Source organism: Pelodiscus sinensis, chromosome 16, assembly GCF_049634645.1.
Source record: "Pelodiscus sinensis isolate JC-2024 chromosome 16, ASM4963464v1, whole genome shotgun sequence".
In the NCBI taxonomy this organism is placed as follows: Eukaryota; Metazoa; Chordata; order Testudines; family Trionychidae; genus Pelodiscus; species Pelodiscus sinensis.
The window spans coordinates 22,986,211-23,007,452 of NC_134726.1; the positions used below are offsets into that span (position 1 = coordinate 22,986,211).

Below are 21,242 nucleotides of genomic sequence, written 5' to 3' on the forward strand. Positions count from 1 at the left end.
TCCCAGGGTGCTTTGGGCGTGCGGGCTGTCTGGCCACGTCCCCGGGCCACGTCGCTCGGTGCCCGCTGAGCTCTCGCCATCTTCAGTCCCCGGCTCCGGGTTCCGCTGCCTCCGCCATGAACATCTTCCGCCTCACCGGGGACCTGTCCCACCTGGCGGCCATCATCATCCTGCTGCTCAAGATCTGGAAGACCCGCTCCTGCGCCGGTGCGTGCCCGGGAGGGCCGGGGGAGCGGGGCCCGGTGCGCCCTGGGGGACCGGACCGACCCTACGCGGGGGAGCGGGGCCCGATCCTCCGGCAGGGGACGAGGGCGACTGGCCCGGCGCGGGGAGTGAACCGAGCTCGCGGCTCTTCTCAGCCGCCTCTGGGGGGGGGGGACCCGCTTTTCCTCAGGGGGCTCTGCCCTCTCCCCCCGCGTGTGGGGCCCCCCGGCCCCGGAGATGCCTCACTGGCCAGGGGAAGGGGCAGCGAGGGGGCTTCCTTCGCCCCCTCCCCGCGGCGCTTTTGCTGGGGTTGCAAGAGAAGGGTTTGTGGGGGTGTATCTGGCTGCTCCCGCTGCGGGAGTTTGGGAGACAGACAGGGCTTCCGGGGGGGCTCACAAAATTCCCAGCACCAGGGGGGAGGAGGTGAAGAGCTGTCCCGCGTGTAGATAACATGAAGACTTCCCCTTCCCAAATGTGGGAAGCTTGGGGAGAGGCTCTCGCCCTTCCTCCTCTGAAAAACACCCTAGCACTGAGCTAACTCTGAATAAATGCGATGCTTTTCTATTGCCTCCCCTTGTGCATCTCTGACCGTGTTAAAGTTTTAGTGGTTTTAAGCAGTTGCTTAAATTCTTGCTTAAGTCCCTGATGCGCTGCAAAAAGCACTAGTATTTCTCTTCCCCCCCCCCCCCCCCCCCCCATTCCTTATGTAACTGCCTACTGGAAAGCGAATGAATGGGAAGCTGGTTTGGAGGAAGGAAGGAGTGAGTCTCCTGAAAGGCAGGCAAGTCTTACTTCGCACAACTACAGCAGAGATGTAGAAATAAGATTAGTTTCTTAATTTTAAGTTAGCTTTGTTCATTCTCTAGCCACGTACAGCCTAAAGTTTCCTCTCTGTATTCTTTCTTTCTTTAAACTGGGATCTGATTTGCAAACGAAAGGTTTTTCGTGCAGCTGTTTGGAATAACTGTCATTGCATTTGCAAACCCTGAAGTTTCTCTTGCTGTCTTCCTATTTTAGATCTAGTCACACTGACTTGCACTCACAGTTCTTTTTTCAAAAGGCGGTACATTGCCAACCTGCTAGATTCGGGGATTTGGAGGGTGTCTCTTTTATATTGCCAACCGCAGTAGAAAATTGGAAGTGAATGACTGAATCCGGGTTTGAGAATAGGCTCTCAATTAGGATTCCTGGCCTAGTCTGACGTGGCAGCTAACTGAAGGTGTGGTGGATTGAACTGCTAGGAAGAGGGGATGCTGTTGAATTCTGACTGTAAAGTGTCAGCTTTTCCAGGATTAATGTTCTCATGTGTCTATAATTTAGATATGTAGCGTCACTGTCGCTACATCTGGAAAAGGCTTGATTCCTATTGTACGTTTGTCAGTGCTCTGTCTAGTCATAGTCTTAACCCTCTGCTGCTACAGAGTTGGGACTCCCTGGACCTGTGTTTAAGCAGGGGAACCCCAGTGCATAGAGGTCTAAAAATTATTAAGGGTTGTGCTGGATTTTCCCTTACTTGAAGTTTTTCATTCAAGATTTGATGCTCATAGATATGCTCTGAGTCATTTTAGGGACATTCTGTATTATATAGCCTGTTATACAGGAGGTTCATGCTAAATGATCACAATGGAATCTGTATCCATACAGAAAAGTGATGGGACTTCTACTATTATACTCGATGAACAGTAGAGCTATCTGGAAATATCTTTGGAAGCAGTTTTCTACCATTGCAATTTGTTCCAGAAAGCTAGAAATACTGCTTCTCCTGTAATTCAGTCTAGGTACTCCATATATATGTATTAAATAATCTGCCCCCCTTCAGCTGTCCGCAATACCAGTTCTCCTACAGCCTGTCCTTCAACCGGAGCTTCTTTGACTCTTGGTGGGAGCAGGTATTTCTGTAACTAGTCTTTATTGTCACTTATTGGCACGAAGCATTGATTGGGTATTAATTTTATAGTGAAGCAAGAATGGCTAAGGTCTTTGTCTTACAAAGTACAAGAGGAGAGTTATTGTAAATTAAAAGCTCCAGAAGGACTGAGGATGGGGAAATAAAATGGACTGTAGGTACAAATAGTATGCTGTGAAGTATCTGTAAGCCATATTCACATTACAAATTCTAATGCTCTGTGTTGTTTGTCTAGTATTTTTAGCCTAATTATGAACAATTATGCTAGATGCAGAAGGATGAAGAATATGGAAAGACTTGTGTCAGTGTCCCATCATTTGGTAGTTTGGGGAAACTGGTTTTTAAAATTACCAGTTTTGAGTTACAACATTTGTCATGATACATAAGTAACTTATTTTCTAACACATTTTATTAGGACATCCATCAGTGAACCTAGGATGTAGATATAATGGCAGTTCTGAACTAATTATAAAGAGTCTTACTGGTTAACGTCACTTAAAAGCTCAATCCTTGTAGGATCTTACAATCAAAGATCCTAATTTTAAAAATCCTTCATGAATTGAGTCATACAAATAAGAGTTTTGGACTACTGAGCCCCACGTCAAGAAAAAAAATGTGGAGAAAGGTATTTTCAAACTAGGCACATGTACTATGGAGGAAGGGCACTATTGGAATCTACGTTGAAAGGTTGTATTTTCTATTACCTGAATTGTTAAGCTACTAGCCTGAGATTCAGGTGTTCCAGGTTCAATTCCCTGCTCCACCAGATTTCTTATGAAGTACAGGGGCACTTGTTTTCTCAGCAAGCATACAAAATAGATTATAGTCCCTTCTCACTTCCCCCAGATTTGCTCAATGGCATTTTCTCCAGAGATAGTAGATTGTTTTTAAACAAATAAACCTTTACCTCCTAAAAGTTACAGCTTTCTAACCTTTCCCCTGCATGCTGCTTTTTCTAGCACCAAGAATTGGCATAGCCAATGTTATACAGACCTCAGATTTTTCCCACACATAGAATGTCCTTCTATAAGGAAATTGTCTACTTGAGTCTTGAGAAAAGAAGGCAGGAGTGTAGGGGACTTGATGATAATCTGAATACGTTCAGAGCCATTATAAAGAAGATGATGATCAGTTGTTCTCCATGTCTGCTGAAAGTCAGACAAGAAATAATGGGCTTAATCTGCAGCAAAGGAGATGTAGGTTACATATTAGGAGAAACTTTTGAACTGTAAGATGTTAAACCTTGGAAAAGGCTTCCAAGGGAAGTTGTGGAATCCTCATTGTTGGCAATTTTTTTAAAAAGGGTAGACAAACACCAGTCAGGTATGGTTTAATTCTGTTTGCTCCTGCCTGAGCACAGGGAGTGTAATATGGTGACTTCTCAAGGCCTTTTCTAGCCCTCCATTTCAACAATTATGTGATTTCCCCCCTCCCCTCCCCATGGGAGTTTTCCCTGTCAGTGTTTGTGATAGTCTACTAATTCTGTAAACATGAATTTATACAAATTTGTCTGTAAAGCTGCTTCAGAGGTGCATTACCCATTATAATAGTAATGGATAATACTTCAACTGTCACTGATGAATACCCAACTGTCATCTTGAGGGCTTTATACTATCACTTACAAAGCTTGTTTATTAGAGTGTTTTGTAACTTAATACCAAACATGCGTATGGCCTATCATTTTCTCATACTTTAAGAAAGGGAGTGAGCAAACTGACAGGTGGTTTAACTATATGCTCCTAAAGTAAGGAGAAGATTAGAAATAATTAAAAAATAAAAGCCCTGAAATGAGTGATACCCAAATTGTAGTTTCTAGTCCATGGAGAGCTGGCAAGTCATAGTGCTGCTTCCTCTTTTTCATTTGCTTCTGTAATCTGTGTTCCAAGAAGTCCTTTGAGGCCTCAAAAAAACAGCTGGAAATGAGGGAGACACAGATTATGTACCTCTATTCTGAGCCACTTCATTGTAAGTGAAGGAGAGAAAATGGGGATTGAGGCCGCAAGGGGGAAGCTAAATCGTGTGCTTCCATGAACTGTACGCCTGAGGGAATTCTGCACCTCTGTGCATGTGCAGAATTCATGTCCGCTGCAGATTTTTTTTCCTCTGCAGAATATAGATTTTGTTGAAGAGGCACTGCTGTTTCACTTTTTGCCTATCAGGGATTGCTGTGGCACCAGAAGAGAGGGTGGGGGAACAGGCTGTATTCCTCATAATAAGGACAGATGAGGAGGCGGGGGACAGACAAAGTGCAGCACATAGGGCTGCTGAGGGATCACAGTCTGGGGTTTGGTAGGCTAGTGGTGGGGGACAGACTGGGGTGGAGGCTAACGAGCTAGTGGGATGACAATATTGAAAAGGAGGTTGTTTGCAGGGCCACATGGGAACAGGGAAAGGGGCACATGGGCACTGAGGCAGATGTGCATGACTGAATGGGAGGGCTTGGGGTCAGCCAATGTCTAAATGGAAGATGTTCCCCAACTCCCTAACAACCTCCCACAATAAGTGTTCCATACTTCTCCCCCCTGCACCCAACAACTCTCTAACTTTCCTCCCAGGTTCTCTCCCTCAGCTCCAGTTACCCTTGACTCCCCCAAGCCTTTGCAGTACTTCTGAGGGATGTGGGAAATACATTTCTGTATTATCAGTTTAAATGAATTACTTCAAGTTCTGTGTTAATGTCTAGTAACGAATCTTTGTTTTAAAAAAAAACTTGATTTTTTTTCTGTCTGTGCTGTTACAGGCATACTTGCTGACAAGTATTTTAAAATAAATGGTTAAAATAATTGAAGATGACGTGGTTATATTTTGTTGTTTTTGACTGATAAAACATGCAGGATTTTGTAGATTTAAAAAAAAAGGCACAGAATTTCTCCAGGAGAAGAACAGTCATGTGCAGATTTTCTGTAATCTATTGATCGTTAGATTGTTTGCTGTGCAAATTACAGAATCAAATTTATTTGCTCTTCTGCAATATCCTTGCCAAGTCTTATAGGTAATCTGCAGTTACAAGGCTATCCAACTACATGATGAATACCCTAAATGAGCAGGATCAGAGGAGCATGATGCACATATTTAATATAAAATTGACCTTTTTTCATAGGTCCTGGAATCAATACCTTCCATGGGACCAGCACGCTACACCATGTCAATGGCTTCACACTCATCGCTGAGCCTTACTATAGTCTGTAGCCAACTTGCATGGGAAAGACAAGTCCATATTTTCTTCAAAAAAAAAAAAAAAAAAGCCATTGTAGAAAGACTTTTTTTAAGTTAAAAACTGTAACAGTTTTGAGGGGGTATTTTGGGGGTGATTGGCTCGTTTGTTGAAAATCTTGACTTTTTACAAGAGATTCACCCTACAGTAGGTTTCTTGGTGCGTGTGCCCAATGCTAGGTATCCTGGGCTGGACTTAGGAACCAAATAATTGGATTTATTTTTTAAATCAAAATATTCTAAATGCCCATTTTCAGGACTTGAGAACTCCATTTAGCTGTGGCTAATGACTAAAGGTGGTGGGAGTTTAAGCCATACATTTCTGCAGAACTTAATTTTTCTTTTATTTTTTTTAAATAAAACTTAAATTACTAGCCCACATGATTGTGACATTTGGTTCATGTTTGAAAGGGTCAGATAAAGTGTTTTCTTCCTACATCCCTAAGAAGGCAGTTTCAGTGGCTCTATGCTTCTCCTTGCTTTGCCTCAGCAACAGTTGCACTGTGAAACTGACCAAACTGTAGTTAGTATCAACTGTTGCTATCCTCCTTGATTGTGGGAAGCAGTTGGGCTCTCAAGGTCTTGTCAATGTAATGCAATTGCTTCTTGGCAAAGATAAGGAGTAGACGCCAGAATAGGAATGATTCATGGAGTAGGAGAAAAATAATTGGATGGAGTGGGATTGAATAGTGGATTCTTGCATCTGTCATAGTAGCCAGGAGCTTCTGAAGCAGGAAGAGAGACAGAAAGTTCTTTGTTCATTTGAGCAGCTGGAGGATCTAGGTGTGCTGAAATTTTATTTTGTCAGACACCTGCTAGCCTAAGGGTTTAGAGAGCGTCTTAGGGAGAATCTAAATATTTTACCTAACAGCTTGGAATAGTCTACACCAGGGCTACTCAACCTTGGAAGCCCCGGGGGCCACAACGATATTCTCAGCACATGCAGAGGGCTGCAACTTAAGTGTGGTTGCATATTCATGCAAATATATATGCAAATAGCTTCTTTCACACTGACGGGCTTGAATACAAAGATTAAGGCAAGACTACACAACATGCAGGCCCCATTTAAGTCAGTTCTGCTGAAATTAATAAAATACAATAAAATAAAATGCAATATATACCTGATTTCCTCCCATATGACGGCACTTTTAATGAGCAATGATAATCCAGGAATTTAACTACTAAAACACATATCAACAGAAGACTATTATATTGACTACTTTTTTGTTTTGGCTCCCACTCATGGGCTGCGTGTTGAGCTCTGTGTAAATCCAAACCACACCGCGGGCCGCAAACAAATGGCCCACGGGCTGCATGTTGAGAAGCCCTGGTCTAGATCACTCCTGCGTGCATTGTTCCCAGATCTGCCAATGGGATAATTCTTCCCCAGCACTGACTTGCATCTTTGCGTGAGTAAATTTCTGCTGAAATTTTTAAACTCTGTCCTGGTTATTTAACTAATTCTATGGTTTAGGTTTGATTTTTATGATGATTTCAGGCTCCCTATATCTTTGAAAAATGTTCTGTATTCAATATCAATCATTTTCATTTAAGGATTTCAATAACCTGTTTATCGGGGGGAGGGGGAAACACTCATCGGGGCCATTTTTTAATTTTCTTTGCATCATTTACAAAGTGTACTAAAACTCAGAACAAAATACATTAACATATGTAGACACAACTATATATCACTAATCTTGTATATTTATGATATCTCTGGCTATATGCATTCATTATAACTGGTAGGAAACAGTATGCTTAATTGTTGGCATAGTTACATGCTGTAGCCCAAATCTTGTTTTGTGACCCGTGTGTATGGACTGCTGTGCCCTGGCAGATTCCCATTGACTTCAATGGTCCTGAGGCAGTTATACTTACTGGAGTGTAAATAATAGAGCGAGGAGCTGGCAACCAGACTTTATTTTGATTTGTGGGGCCATTCACAACATACTGCTGAAGTGGTATTTTTCACTTGCAGTTCAAAATATGGCTTTATCTCAGGGTGCACGTCAAATTTATTTTTTTGGAAACTAAATTGGAAAATTTCAACTTAGAAGAGATGTAAACAAAAACTATATTGTGCTTGTCTATTTAGGTTGTTTTATTTGTAGAAAACTGTACTCAAAGCATTTCGTTCTCTGCATGGAGAGCATCATGGCTGAACTTTCTCTGTACAGGTTGAACCTCCCAAATCCGGGACTTTCTGGTCCAGCAACATCCATGGTCTGGCAGGATCACGGATGTTGCTGAACCAGAGAGCCCCACCACCCAGGAGTGCGAGCCAGTCGGGAGCCCAGCAATGGGAGAGCCCCACCATTGGGACTGGTGAGCTCCGTCCTGAGAAGCCCCAGCTGGGCTCAGCAGCAGCTGGACAGCCACTGAGCTCCGACCCAGCGGGGCAGCCACAGAGCCCAGTCTCTGGAAAGCCCCAGCCAAGCGGGACAAAAGCGGGGCAGGTGTGGAGCCCTGTCCTTGAGAAGCCCCAGCCAGGTGGAACAGAAGCAGGGCCATGGGCTGGGGACAGAACCAGGACTGGGGAGCTCCATCCCTGAAGATCCCCAGCCCGCTGGTAGAAGTGGGCCAGAGATAAGCCCCAATCCCTATAGCATCAGGGCTGGAGTGGAGCCAGTAGGAGGGAAGGGCAGAGTCTTGGGAGGCCAGTAGGGGTCCCTCAGGAGCTGGACCAGGGAGGTCCAACCTGCATTATTTAAAGGCTTGATTCTAAAGCATTAGTAGGAATAGTTTAATGAACTTAAAGAGGATTAAAGATGTGCAGTGCCAGGTTTTAAGTTTTATAACAAGCCTTAAAAAAGGGCAAATTTATAAATGCTAGGTATTTTTTATCCTCTATTTTTGAGCCTTTGAACAGATTGATTCTGTTCAACTAAAATATTGAGTAAACTGCTTTCACGCAAAACAGTTAGGGTTTGTCTACACTACAGCACTAATTTGAACTAACTTAATTCTAATTAGTTAATTCAAACTAAGCTAATTCGAACTAGTGCATCTAGACCTAAAAACTAGTTTGAATTAGCATTTTGCTAATTCGAACTATCATGTCCACATTGAGTGGACCCTGAACCGAGGTTAAGGATGGCCGGAAGCAGTGCCGGCAGGGCATCAGATGAGGACTTAGAGCTTGGAGCTGCTGTCTCAGGCTAGCCGAGGGCTGTGCTTAAAGGGACCCGACCCCCACCCCTGACAGACAGTTCTCAGGGGTTCCCCGCTCGCTTGCCTAACTCGATGAGGGACAGCAAAGCAGTCCTGGCTTGGAGTGCCCTGAATGCCCACACTCGGCACATCACAGCACTCGGCCACCAGCCCGACTGCACTTGCCGCAGGCTGCCATGGGGGGGGTATCAATCGGGGGGCTGCAGGAGAGCTTCTACCCCAAGGAGCCCGCAGAGCCACCTCAGTCCTCCCCATCGGGGGCTCGTACCCCATTCCTCCCTCACCTCCTTCCACTTATCCCTCCCTAGCCCCCCTTCCTGATGTACAAATTAAAGGACACGTGTGTTCAAAAATAGAAACTCTCTTTATTGAACAAAACTCGGGGAGACTGGGAAAAGTAGGTGAGAGAGGGGAAGAGAGAGGGTTGCAGAGGGGAGGAGAAAACCTGGGAGGAGGGAGCTAGAAGGGGGAAGCCAGGGGAAGGAGGAGGAGGGGAAGTATCAAACTATGGTACGCCATATCTTCAGTATAGTGTACAGATGTGATCTCCTCACCCCAGAAAAGATATTTTGGCCTTGGAAAAGATTCAGAAAAGGGCAACTAAAGTGATCAGGGGTTTGGAACAGGTCCCATATGAAGAGAGGCTAAAGAGACTGGGACTTTTCAGCTTAGAAAAGAGGAGACTGAGGGGGGGATATGATAGAGGTCTATAAAAGCATGAGTGTTGTGGAGAGGGTGCATAAAGAAAAGTTCTTCATTAGTTCCCATAATAGGAGGACTAGAGGACACCAAATGAAATGACTGGGTAGCAAGCTTCAAACTAATAACAGAAAGTTCTTCTTCACAAAGCAAATAGTAAACCTGTGGAACTCCTTGCTGCAGGAGGCTGTGAAGGCTAGAACTAGAACAGAGTTTAAAGAGAAGTTAGATAAAGTCACGGAGGTTGGGTCCATGGAGTGGTATTAGCCAGCAGGTAGAAATGGTGTGCCTGGCCTCTGTTTGTGGAAGGCTGGAGATGGATGGCACGAGACAAATGGCTTGGTCATTGTCTTCGGTCCATCCTCTCCAGGGTACCTAGTGTTGGCCACTGTCGGCAGACAGGCTACTGGGCTAGATGGACCTTTGGTCTGACCCAGTACGGCCATTCTTATGTTCTAAGCTCAGGGTCGGGGGTCTCACTGGACCACCTTGATTTTCATGCAAACCTGCTCCTGGGTGGCCAGGCTGGCAGCTATCCTGCCCTAGACGGCCACTTTCCTGTGCCTAGTGCGGAGGTTGTGGACGTTGGAGGCTTCCCCCCAAACCTCGATGAGGTCCACGATCTCCGCACTAGACCAGGCGGACGCCCGCCTCTTGCAGCCCCGGGTAGGCTCCTGGGAGCCGCCAGCCTGGTCCTGGGAAGAGGCGGAGGGCTGGGTGGCAGCGGGTGGCTGGCTCGTGCCGTGCCAGGTGCAGGGTCTGCTGGCTGGGTGCTGGCAGGCTTGCACCTGGCACGGGCACCGTAGCCAGACCGTGACCCTTTAAGGGCTCCGGGGCCGGGAGGGGGGCAGACAAGTTTCCCTGGTGGTGCCCAGAGTGGCCACCAGGGCAAGCTGGGGCGGGATAGCCTCCCACTAGTTCTAATTAAGTGGCTACACAGCCCTTAATTCGAACTACTTAATTCGAACTAGGCATTAGTCCTTGTAGAATGAGGTTTACCTAGTTCGAATTAAGCGCTCCGCTAGTTCGAATTAAGTTCGAACTAGCGGTTTGCCTGTGTAGCGCCTATGAAAGTTAATTCGAACGAACGGCTGTTAGTTCGAATTAACTTTGTAGTGTAGACATACCCTCAGGAATGAGGATAATCATATGGTATAAGAATTGTAGTGCAGGTGGTATCAGAAATCAGATCAGAAGGGTATTATTGGGCAAGGATACAAGAAGTAACATTTTCAAGAGTACCTAAGACTCACTGACATCAGTGGAGCAATTGACGTTAAGCAAATGTAAGATCTTTTCAGGGTTGGCTTTAGAAGCCTAAATCCCATTTCAAAGTAATTCTTAAAATAAGATTTAGGCTCCTGTGCCGCAAGTCCTTTTGTAAAAGTTACTGTGTATATTAATCATGCTTTTTGGCTATTCTATATTAAATGTATTTGACTAATCATATGGAGCAATTGAACTATAAGATTAGATTGTCATATTTACTGTTAAAATAGCTTTAATTCCTTTCAAGTCACCAAGAAACTGATGATTTTGTGCTCCTCTTATCCCTGGAATATGCAATATCTCATCTGTACATGCTCTATCCTTGCATCTTTGGAGCTGTCCAGCATGTAGCTAATATATAGGGGCCTGGGACAACACTGATTACAATACAAAGCTAATTCTTACAAATATAACTGAGCTATGCTATGTAGAAACTAGGAATGTCAACATGTAGGCGACTACACAATTAACCAATAAGCCTGGGTTTATCAATTAATCCTGTCAACTACATCAATCTGCGCAGGGGAGGCGGGAGCCCATGCCCATGGGGTGCCTGCTTTAAGCCAGCTCCCCATGAGCACTGGATCTGCCTGTTCCTCCTACCTCTCCGCTGCTGCCTCCGATATAGAGGCAGCAGTGCAGAGAATGAGGGGGGCAGATGGGAGCCGATACACGTGGGGAGGCAGCTTTTAAGTCAGTTCTCTGTGTATGCTGGCTCTATGAACCTGCCTGCCCCCACTCTTGCTGCCTCCTACAGAGGTGGGGGTGGGGGACAGGCAGGAACCACCCCAGCCCTTGCAGAGGTTGGGGGGTGTGATGGCGCGTTGGGGATCCCCCGTCTCCTGCACCCCGAAATGGCACAAACAGACTGCACCATCCGGTGGAATAGAGGAAGTTTATTCCCTCTCCAGTATACAGCACAGCACAGATGTAATCTGGTCACAGAGCTGGGCTAGGATGCCTCAGGCCTCCTTGAGATGGGGGGAGACTGGGCCCCTAAACTCCAGCCCCTTTCCCTAGGCTGTCTCCTCCATGCTCCCAGACAGCAACTAACCCACACTCTTCCAGTCCTGCCCCCCAGCCAGGGCAGCATTCCACCTTCCTTTGTTCCTCTCCATGGGGGGTGTCTGGTTCAACAGGTTTGGCGTCACCTTTGCATAGTGAGGTTTTCCCTGCTGGGTTTTGCTCTAGACAGCAGAGGTCACCACAGCCCAGCAAGTACCCCCACTACAACACGGGGGGGAAGCAAGGGAGGCTGCTGTAAAGCAGCAGGCCCACGCTCCCTGCAGACAGGGCTGCTGCCAATCTGCACTGCTGCCTCTGTATCAGAGATGGGAGCTCTTTTTTTAAACTAGCTCCTCTCATGAACTGACTCCCACCTGCCACCCCTCTTGCTGCCCCGATACAGAGGTAGTAACAGGGAGTTACCCAGGAGTGGGGCAGGTAGCGCACTGACTGCCAGCTCCGCCTTCAGGGACTATTGAAGAGTTGTGCAACCACTAACATTTGATGAGGTTACACGACTATTCAATTACACACTATCTAACATTGCTAGTAGAAACCACTAATGGTGATACCAACCATAAGGCATTACCTCCAAAAGTATGATCTAAAAACTGTACATGTTCACAATAAATGGCTTCTAATAACTTTTATCAGTGGGGTAGCCATGTTAATCTGTATCTGTAGAAACAATGAGGAGTCCTGTGGCACCTTAGAGACAAAACAGATTTATTTGGCATAAGCTTTCATGAGCAAATACTCACTTCATCAGATGCACTGGAGTGGAAATTACGGAGGCAGACATAAATATACTAGCATGTGAAAAGGAGGTTACCTTATGTGAAGGACCAGTACTAAGTAGGCAGATACAATCAGGATGGGGTTGGCCCATTCCCAACACTCATGACAATGTTGGTATTTCTCTTAGTTATGAGAAATCGGTCTCTGACTCCATAATGAGGACAATATACTTGGAATTAAGGGATATTCTCCTACCATTTTGCCATTTACATCTCTACCTTTAGCAGCAAACATTGTGGGTTTTTTTTATATATAATAATTGTTTCATTTATTGCTTTAGGTATTTCTGGGAAAAGCCAGCTTCTCTTTGGTCTGGTCTTCACTACCCGTTACCTGGATCTCTTCACTTCATTCATTTCATTATATAACACATCTATGAAGGTATAGTATACTGCATAAGTGAGAGAAGTTAGTCATTTTTTTGCATACACAATTCCCAAAACTTTTTGTGATAGGTGATGGTCTGCTGCAGGGCTGGGCAATCATTTTTAAAAGGGGGCCACTTCATAAGTTTCTGAAGTGGTCCCGGGCTGCCCCAGAAGGGGTGGGGCCAGGAGAATTCTTCTACTCCCATGCTTACAAATCCTGGAGGTGAATCTGCATTGCACCCAGAGCTTGAAATGAGCTGTGCAAATTACATAGCTTATTTCAGGTCAGTTTCGAAATAGCTTATTTCGAAATTTGACATTTCGAAACTGACCTGAAATAAGCTATGTAATTTGCACAGCTCATTTCAAGCTCTGGGTGCAGTGTAGATGCACCTTCAGAGTTTGTGAGCATGGGAGTAGAAGAATTCGCTTATTTCAAAATTTTGTGCTGTCTATACAGCACTTACTTTTAAATAAATCACTATTCTGAAATGTCCCTTATTCCTCGTGGAATGAGATTTACAGGGACATCAGAATAGCAAGCCCATTATATTTCAAAATAATGGGCACGCTCAAAAGATGTGGAATAGCTATTTCGGGATACCTTTGGTATCCCGAAATAGTGCAGCAGTGTAGACGTAGCCTGATTGGCCGGGGGATGGGGAAGATCATGAAGTTTTTGCCTCCCAGTGCTTAGAGAGAATCAACTGCTGTTTTACAAAAGCTAGCGGTTCTCTCTAGGCGTTTCAGCGGGAGGAGATTTCGCGTGCTCCTCCTGCCCCCAAGCCAATCAGGGCCTGGGAGTGGGGGAGCGTGCAAAGTCCCTTGCTCCCTTCCCACACCCTTTTATGGGTACACGATGACTAGAGAGATCCACCGGCGGTTCTATCTGGTGTGGTGCGCCCCTGGTGGGAGAGGAGACTTCACATGCTCCCTTATCCCCAGGTCTCGATTGGCACTAACTTTCCACCATTCATAATTACATGTTTTTCAAAAATCCCAAAGCATATGCTATTAATGGATTAATTAAGTTTAAGTGTTTGGTAGTTTTTTGGATCCCTTTCACAATTTTTCTATAAGAAGGAAAATGTACGGTTCCTCCCAGTCCTCTCCACCCAAACATCTGTGAAACTTCCTTTGGTCACTGAGTCAGGTGTGGGAAAATGTAGACCTAAAGATGAAGACGGTTAGAATAGAAATTATCTTGCACCTTTTGACAGTTAGCAAGTTATAACTTTTGTATAATTTAGATTAAAAACATAGAACTAAGAGTCAATGGCTTTTGAATTAGTACTGTACCAAGAGGAGTAAAACATCATTCACTTTTGCCGTGTCATGTAGACAATTTACTTGTGGTTTGTAAACAGTAATGTGTATTTTTTATTTGTTTTACTAGCTTATCTACGTTGCTTGCTCATATGCCACTGTCTACCTGATCTACATGAAATTTAAGGCTACCTACGATGGAAACCATGATACATTCCGAGTGGAATTTCTGGTGGTTCCTGTTGGTGGACTCTCATTTCTTGTCAATCATGACTTCTCCCCTCTAGAGGTTGGTTGAGGTTATTTCTGGTATTTTAAGTTTGTTGGTTTTCTGTAATAATGTAAAGATGATGTAATTTTATTTAAAATATGCTTTCAATGGTTACAACTGTTTCAGTATGAAAAAATATTTTTTGGGGAAAAGCGTAGACGCTTCTAAAAAAACATTTGTAAAATAGATCCTATAATAGAAATGGTGGTCTTTCATCCCAACACACCTTTAAATGCTTTGGGACTTCAGCCAGAACTGAGTCTGTGTAAAGAATACAAGTTATGGCAGAGGTCGGCAACCTATGGCTCACTAGGGAACCAGATATGGCTCTTCTGGAGCCCCAGCTTAACCTCCCCAGATTCTCCCACAGCAGGGAGCCAGCGCTGGTGCGATAGCCTTACAGCCTCCTGCAAGACTAGAAAGCCAGGTCCAGCTTCCTGCAGGGGGGGGAGAGCCCCCAAACCTCCCCACTGGATCCAGTGTGCAGAGAACAAGCATGGATCCATGCACTGCCCTTTTCCTTCCCCCGGGACACACTTCCTGGAGGCTTCCCCTGCAAATCCTTCCTGGAGGCTTCCTTCTGGCACAAGGGAGCAGCGGGAGGCTGTGTTACATAGTGCCTGCGACGCAGCAAGAAAGAAAGTGCTCCCTCACCCCATCCCCCTGCCCAGACAGCCTGCCCCTGCCCCAGCCCCCTAGCCAGACAGCCAGTCCCCTGGCCAGACACTCCACCTCCCACCCAGATCTTGCTCCCTTACCCCCTCCTACACCTGACATCTTGCCCAGATCCTGCACCCTCATCTCTATCCCATTCACTGGCAGCCCTGTCCCATGTACTTAAGCCCTCATTTTTGGCCTGACTCCAGAGTCTAGGGAGGGGCCACAAAATCCACTAACCCTGGAACCCCAGAAAAGTAGATCTGGTTTGAATCTCAGTCCTTCTTGCTCCTCCCCTCCACCATGGGGCTGGAGCACCTAGGGAGTGAGGTGTTTCACTTGGGAGGGCCACATTGTTGAGAGGGTTCTTTTTGCTTCTCATTTGTGTGGTCCCCAACTGATTTTTCTGTAGGTCATTGGCTCCCTACCCAAAAAAGGTTCCCCACTCCTGCCATAAATAAAGACAATGTTGAAACCTTTTGTGTTGGACATAATATTTTACTTTATTTAAAAATGAATGCTGGCCAGCAAGCTGCCAATTGGGGCCCAGCCCCCATCTGCCTGCAGTGTCATAACACCCCTGTCCCCCCTCCCCCCTCCCAGTCCTGAGCCGATCATTCACCTGAACCCCCCTGCCCTGAGCCCCTCATACTCCCACATTCCCAGTCCCCTGCCTTAACACTTCTGCACCCCCACACACCCCAACCTTGTGCCCTAAGTCCTCATACACCCAAATCCCCTGCCCTGTGCCCCTCATAAACTCTAGCCCAGACTTCTGCACCCCCCACATCTTCAGCCCCTTGCCATAAGGTTGACAAGAGGCAGCCTGAATGCATGCATGAAGCTGGATTTGATCAGTTATGATGTAAACTTCAAAGAAATGTGTGAAAAGATGCAGCAGCAGAAGTCCCATTAAATAAAATTTGTGAGTACAATGTTTCATTTTTGCTATTGATAATCATTATGTCGATTATCAATAATATTAAGATGTATATTTTGTCATGCAAATGGGCATTCTTATATGGCTCTTTGTTGACCACTTGTTCTGTAGTTTGGCTCTTTGGTTTGAAAAGGTTGCCGACCCCTGGTTTATGTCCTTTTAAAGATTGGTTTTAGTGCTCAAATTGTCACTTCATTGTTTTATCAAATAGAATGAAATATTCTCACGACTGTGATATTAACCTAGCAGTGTTGTTTGTCTTATGTTTTCTGGCATTTTTTCAAGCTTACTAGACAGGCAGCAATGAGTATTTGTTGCCATCTGTTGAAACCAAAAAATTACAAAATTTCTGCAGAATTGTGTTACAAACTTCTAGAATATTTACAGGAATTGTAGCCACACAAGAAATACAGTAAATTCATACAAAAAATAAATGCTTTTCTGTAGTATAAAATATACTTTCCTGTATATGTGTTAATTGGAGTGAAGCTGAAGTTTTCTAGACAATGGGGTTTCCTTCATTAAGGAAAGTGTCTTAATGTTGTTTTGATGTCCTTCATTGCAACATTTTGTTTTTAAATATTTTTTTTTCCTGTTGAATCACAGGCTTTCAGCTAGTATTAAAATGCTTGATTATTTTTATTTCTATTGGTGTTGCAAAACTTTAGACTGGATGCTCTTTCCATTTAGGCATAAAATGGAATTTTAACTTTGTCATCTTTTTCTCTGGAGAGCACGCTTTTGTAGATTGATAGTTTCCTTTCCCAGTTAAGGTAAATAGAAGAGAATTCTCTTCTAATAACTAAAGATTTTTTTCTTTTACTTTTTTCCACAATTAGGGCCTTTCTCTGGAATAAGGAAAGTCTGTAGAAGTTTTGCCACTGTCTTCAGTTTGTGCAGGATCAGGCTCTAATTGTGATGGAGAAGTGGGGTTTGTGGGAGTGAAAGAAAATAGGAGGAACTTTTTTAAATTACTAGCATAAGATTCTTTGTTTAAAAGCTGATCCAGTGAGATGAAAAATGCCCTCAACAATTTGGAGACATTCAGTATCTCACAGAATCAGATTTCTTAAATGGATTTCAGGGTGCCACATATCTTTAACTGAAACGTGCATATTAGGAAGCATTGACTTAATCAGGAAACTACTGTTGCAGGCTTATTAGATAGCTGATTCAGAGATTTTCTTGTCTACAGAGCTGTACAGAGCCAACTGTAGCTGTGACTCATTTCAGAGGGAACAAGTAAATGCAGTTTTCCTACTTGTCCTGATTCAATTTTGTCTGGATTTGTGAAAAGGAGGACCTGTTAAATTACTATATTCACTTATAAAATTGTTAGGGGAGTAAAAACTGAGGTCAAACCAAACATCTTCCTTACTCAGAGATAGATAGGAAAATTAGTGGTATTGAATGTACTTGCTTTTCTTCTTTCAGATCTTGTGGACCTTCTCCATTTATCTTGAATCAGTTGCTATCCTCCCTCAGCTTTTTATGATCAGTAAAACGGGGGAAGCTGAGACCATCACTACTCACTATCTTTTCTTCTTGGGTCTGTACCGTGCCTTGTACCTAATAAATTGGATTTGGCGCTACTATTTTGAAGGATTCTTTGACCTCATAGCTGTTGTTGCTGGTGTGGTCCAGACCATTCTTTACTGCGACTTCTTCTACTTGTATGTTACAAAAGGTAAGTAGTACAGTAACTGGCAGCATCACATTATATTGCAAAACTCTGTAGTGTCAGGCATGGTTAAATTGACTTTTTTACTGAGTTAACAAACTTGTTAATTTTTCTGTCCAAGTGCAGATTTTTTCCATCCATGTGCAGAATAGATGTTTTATGTGCACTGAGGCATGTGGGAATGAGCACTACCAGTAGAAACACAAACCTAGCTGCATGTGCTCTAATTGACTTGGTGACATTAGAATGTCTCCCAAGCAGCTGCATAAGCACACAGTTTACAAGGAATACCGTCCCCTCTTTCTTCTCTCCCCCCCCCCCCCCCCACATTGGTTAATTGATGTTGGCCTACCCTGACCCAGGAAAATTCATGATGCTAGAATTTAAGAATTCCTTTGCATACACTGAGGCAGAGTGGTACAGTCTTCTTTCCAAATAATTTCCCAGGAAATTTAATAGCAGGGAGATGAGTTAGAGAACCTGATCATATAAAGCATTCTGTACAAAGAAGTGATTATTTTGTCTGATACATTTTATTCCTTCACAAACTTTAACAATTTGTCCATGTTTACATCTATGTATTCAGTAATTTTTCTCTTTTTTCCTCCTTAGTACTAAAAGGAAAGAAGCTCAGTTTGCCAGCGTAAGTGCCAAAAATCGTCACCAGCATCTGTCCTTCCAGATGCTTGGACAGAACAATCCTTATCACAAGCAAAGGTGAAGATGCTTGAGACAAAGTCAGAAACACAACTCTCTTTTTAGCACAGATAGTCATCAGTGGCTCTGTAAGAACAGAGGAAAAACAACCAGCGGATCTCTGTTTGATGCATCTTGCCTCTTTTTTTATTACTATGTATAAAGATTTTTTTACATAAAGAAACTTATACTGTATTAATAAATTCAGTGTGTAGTTTCAATTTGAATAGTTCCAAAAGTGAGGTTTTGTGAGGTTGTTTATGGCTAGAAATACATACAATTTTTTTTTTAATTTTCCAGGATTCTTTCAAATTACTGATTTATTTCAGTGCACAGACTCATGTGCTGACTGATGGATGGTAATCATTGTTCTTCCCCTTCATTTCAGTTCTCATTCCACTATATTTATTTTTTCCCAAAGGTGAATTATGTCTGTCAACTTAAATCTGAACCCACTGGTATTTGATGTGAAGTTCTTGTGATCAGTATGCTATGCCATATGCTGATAGGGAGCTCCCTATGAAAACATGTCCGTGCCAATAAGGCTGGCAGTCATGTTTTGGTAGTTTTTTCTCTGTGGTTCCTTCTCTTTTAAAAACAGGCTGTTAAAGGATGTTAGGGACATTCTTTTGGCCACTAGGGTGCATGCCGTCTGTATCTTTGACCTGTTGTCTTGAAAGGCAATCCAAACAATGCAGGTTAGAGTAACAATGCAGGTTAGAGAGGTAAAAGTGCACAGCTATGTGGTTTAGCATAAACATTTCTATTGTGTTCTTTATTCAGGAAAAGATGGTTGAACTGTTTTGGATATAGAGCCCTACTTTCATTAGTAGTAGTATTGTTGCAGCTATAAGGATGAATAACCCATGAGAGTTGTCATTTGCAGTAATCTGTAGGTGATCATTTTAAACGTCTTCACTTTTTTAATGAATACTTTACAAGTAATGTCCGTGTTCAGCTTCAAGTGGTTTATGATGTGTCACTTTTGGACAATTAGTATGATTTTTATAAACTTCTTTGAAAATCAGCAGCACCAATTACCGTTCTTTATATTCTTTAAATGATTCCCTTTTTTACTGAGCTGTTGCATGATTTATCCTGTGTTACCATCCTCAATAAACATTTTATGAAATGGTGTAAATTGTATCTTTTGTTTTTAAATTATGGTTTTGTATCATCCTGTATCTGGATGAACAATTGTAGTAACAGATGATTGTTAAATTAATTTCATTGTTGCCATACTGGTGCTTGTGGGAAAATAGGTCTATTATCTTTAAATAAAGAAACATCTGTTAGTATGAATGTTTTAGAAAATAATCTTAAGTGGAAATAAATCTGTTGCATCACTAGATTAGATTGAGAATTGTGACAGAAGATGAGTGGATCAACACAAAGTGTGTATGGACAGTCTGCTGTTTTTGAATATTAGTTTGGGATTCAAAGAGCTGGATTCATTTCTTGCCTCAAATTTTGTGAATGAACTTGGGTAAGTTACTTAATGTACTTTGTGCCTTAACTTTGCATCTGTACAATTATGTCAATACCTTCTCCTTTACAAGGGTGGTATTAGGCTAAAATCCAGTAATGATTGTGAAGTATTCAAATACTATATTCATGAGTGCCAAATAAGTGCCTGGATAGATTTTGTATATAATAATTACTATTGACCTGCATTTGGTTAAATAGTATTTATCTGATATGTGACCCTTTATTTCCTTCACCCTTATTCCACCTAGCTTCAAATGTAAATGAGATAGTTGGTCTAGTAGCTGAAAAACAATAGAAGCACTTCTGTACTCACTCCATCTGTCTAGTTTCTGACTTGATTTTCCCACATCCTTTTATTAATGCTTATTTTGTGCATTTCTCTCTATCTTTATATCATTCCCTAATCCCCATTTGTTCCCTAATGTTTCCATCTCACTTATTTTCAATATCTTTGGCAAATCTACGGTCACTTACTCACATTTTTGATGAACGATATTTTTTCCTCATTGAAGGTAGGACTGGATTTGATGCCAGTTTAAGCCCATAAACTGAACATAAATTTTACATGTAAGTAGAAAGACACTCTCCTGAGGTCTGTACAAGAATTCTGGTTGTTTTTTAATACATATCCAGCTTTAGATGAGGTGAGCATGGAATATTATTGAAGATACACAAAATTACATTAAAAGGACCTTATGAAGGTCTCCTTTCCCTTGCAATCCTCTGCTTCATTCATTACAAACTTCCATCTTCTGCAACAAATGAAGTACAGGTTCCACATACAGGTGTCTTCCTTGCATGGCCTTGATTCATCCACAGAGAGCTCCATTCTGGTACCTGAATGAGGCAGGGTTCCTGTGGAAAAATATTGTGATTATGTAATTAAAGATACTCTTAAATCCTTGTCCACAAGGGGGCAAAATTAAGATTGCACAGGCACCCTTAATTCTGGCAATTCCTAACTTTTGAATGCTTGACTTTTATATGCAGCCTTAATGTTCTTTTAACATTACTTTTGTGTGTAATTTTATATATTATTAAAAACAAACTTATCGTGGCATCCTAATCTGTGTCTATACCGCACTGTAAACATGTATTAATGGGACCCAGGCTTGTGGAGTTGGTGTTTCTGAACTCGTGCTGTACCACCTGCATCTACAACTGTTGGACTGGTAGAGCCATGGTAATGTTGCCAAACTACACTTTGCAGATGTTCTGACTCATGTCGGTGGCTTATGCTACAACCAGGCTGCAAAATGATAGGCCTTGGTCCCCAGTCACAGTGGAATTCAGGGTTTGACCTTTCTTTGTTGCTTTCCAAGTCTACCCGTGGTTTTGAGGTGCACTACATGCATTTAGTATGACTATCTTGGCTCTGCTTGTGTTGGGTCTGGTTCCTGAAACTAACAGCCTGTAGCAGCACTGACACTGCTTTCCAGACATCACTTTTGCTGAGCAAATAGTGACAGGCACCCAGATATTTGGAATGTTCCTTGCAGTATCCAGCCCCTTACACATGAAACACAAAATTACCAGGTCCACTAGTCCAAAAGTAAAATTATACTTCCACTTTGTAAGATTCAATTCATGCCAATACTTTGCTTAAAACC

The 21,242-nt window shown here is 43.1% G+C and overlaps 1 protein-coding gene across 1 annotated transcript; it reads left to right on the forward strand.

Moving 5' to 3' along the window:
* On the forward strand, positions 1-19,279 carry KDELR2 (KDEL endoplasmic reticulum protein retention receptor 2). Its single transcript, XM_075899485.1, has 5 exons — positions 1-207; positions 12,546-12,646; positions 14,030-14,188; positions 17,202-17,454; positions 18,061-19,279. Exons 1-5 carry the CDS (start codon positions 117-119, stop codon positions 18,093-18,095), a joined length of 639 nt encoding a protein of 212 aa, XP_075755600.1. The 5' UTR covers positions 1-116; the 3' UTR covers positions 18,096-19,279.
* The last annotated feature ends 1,963 nt before the right edge of the window (positions 19,280-21,242 follow it).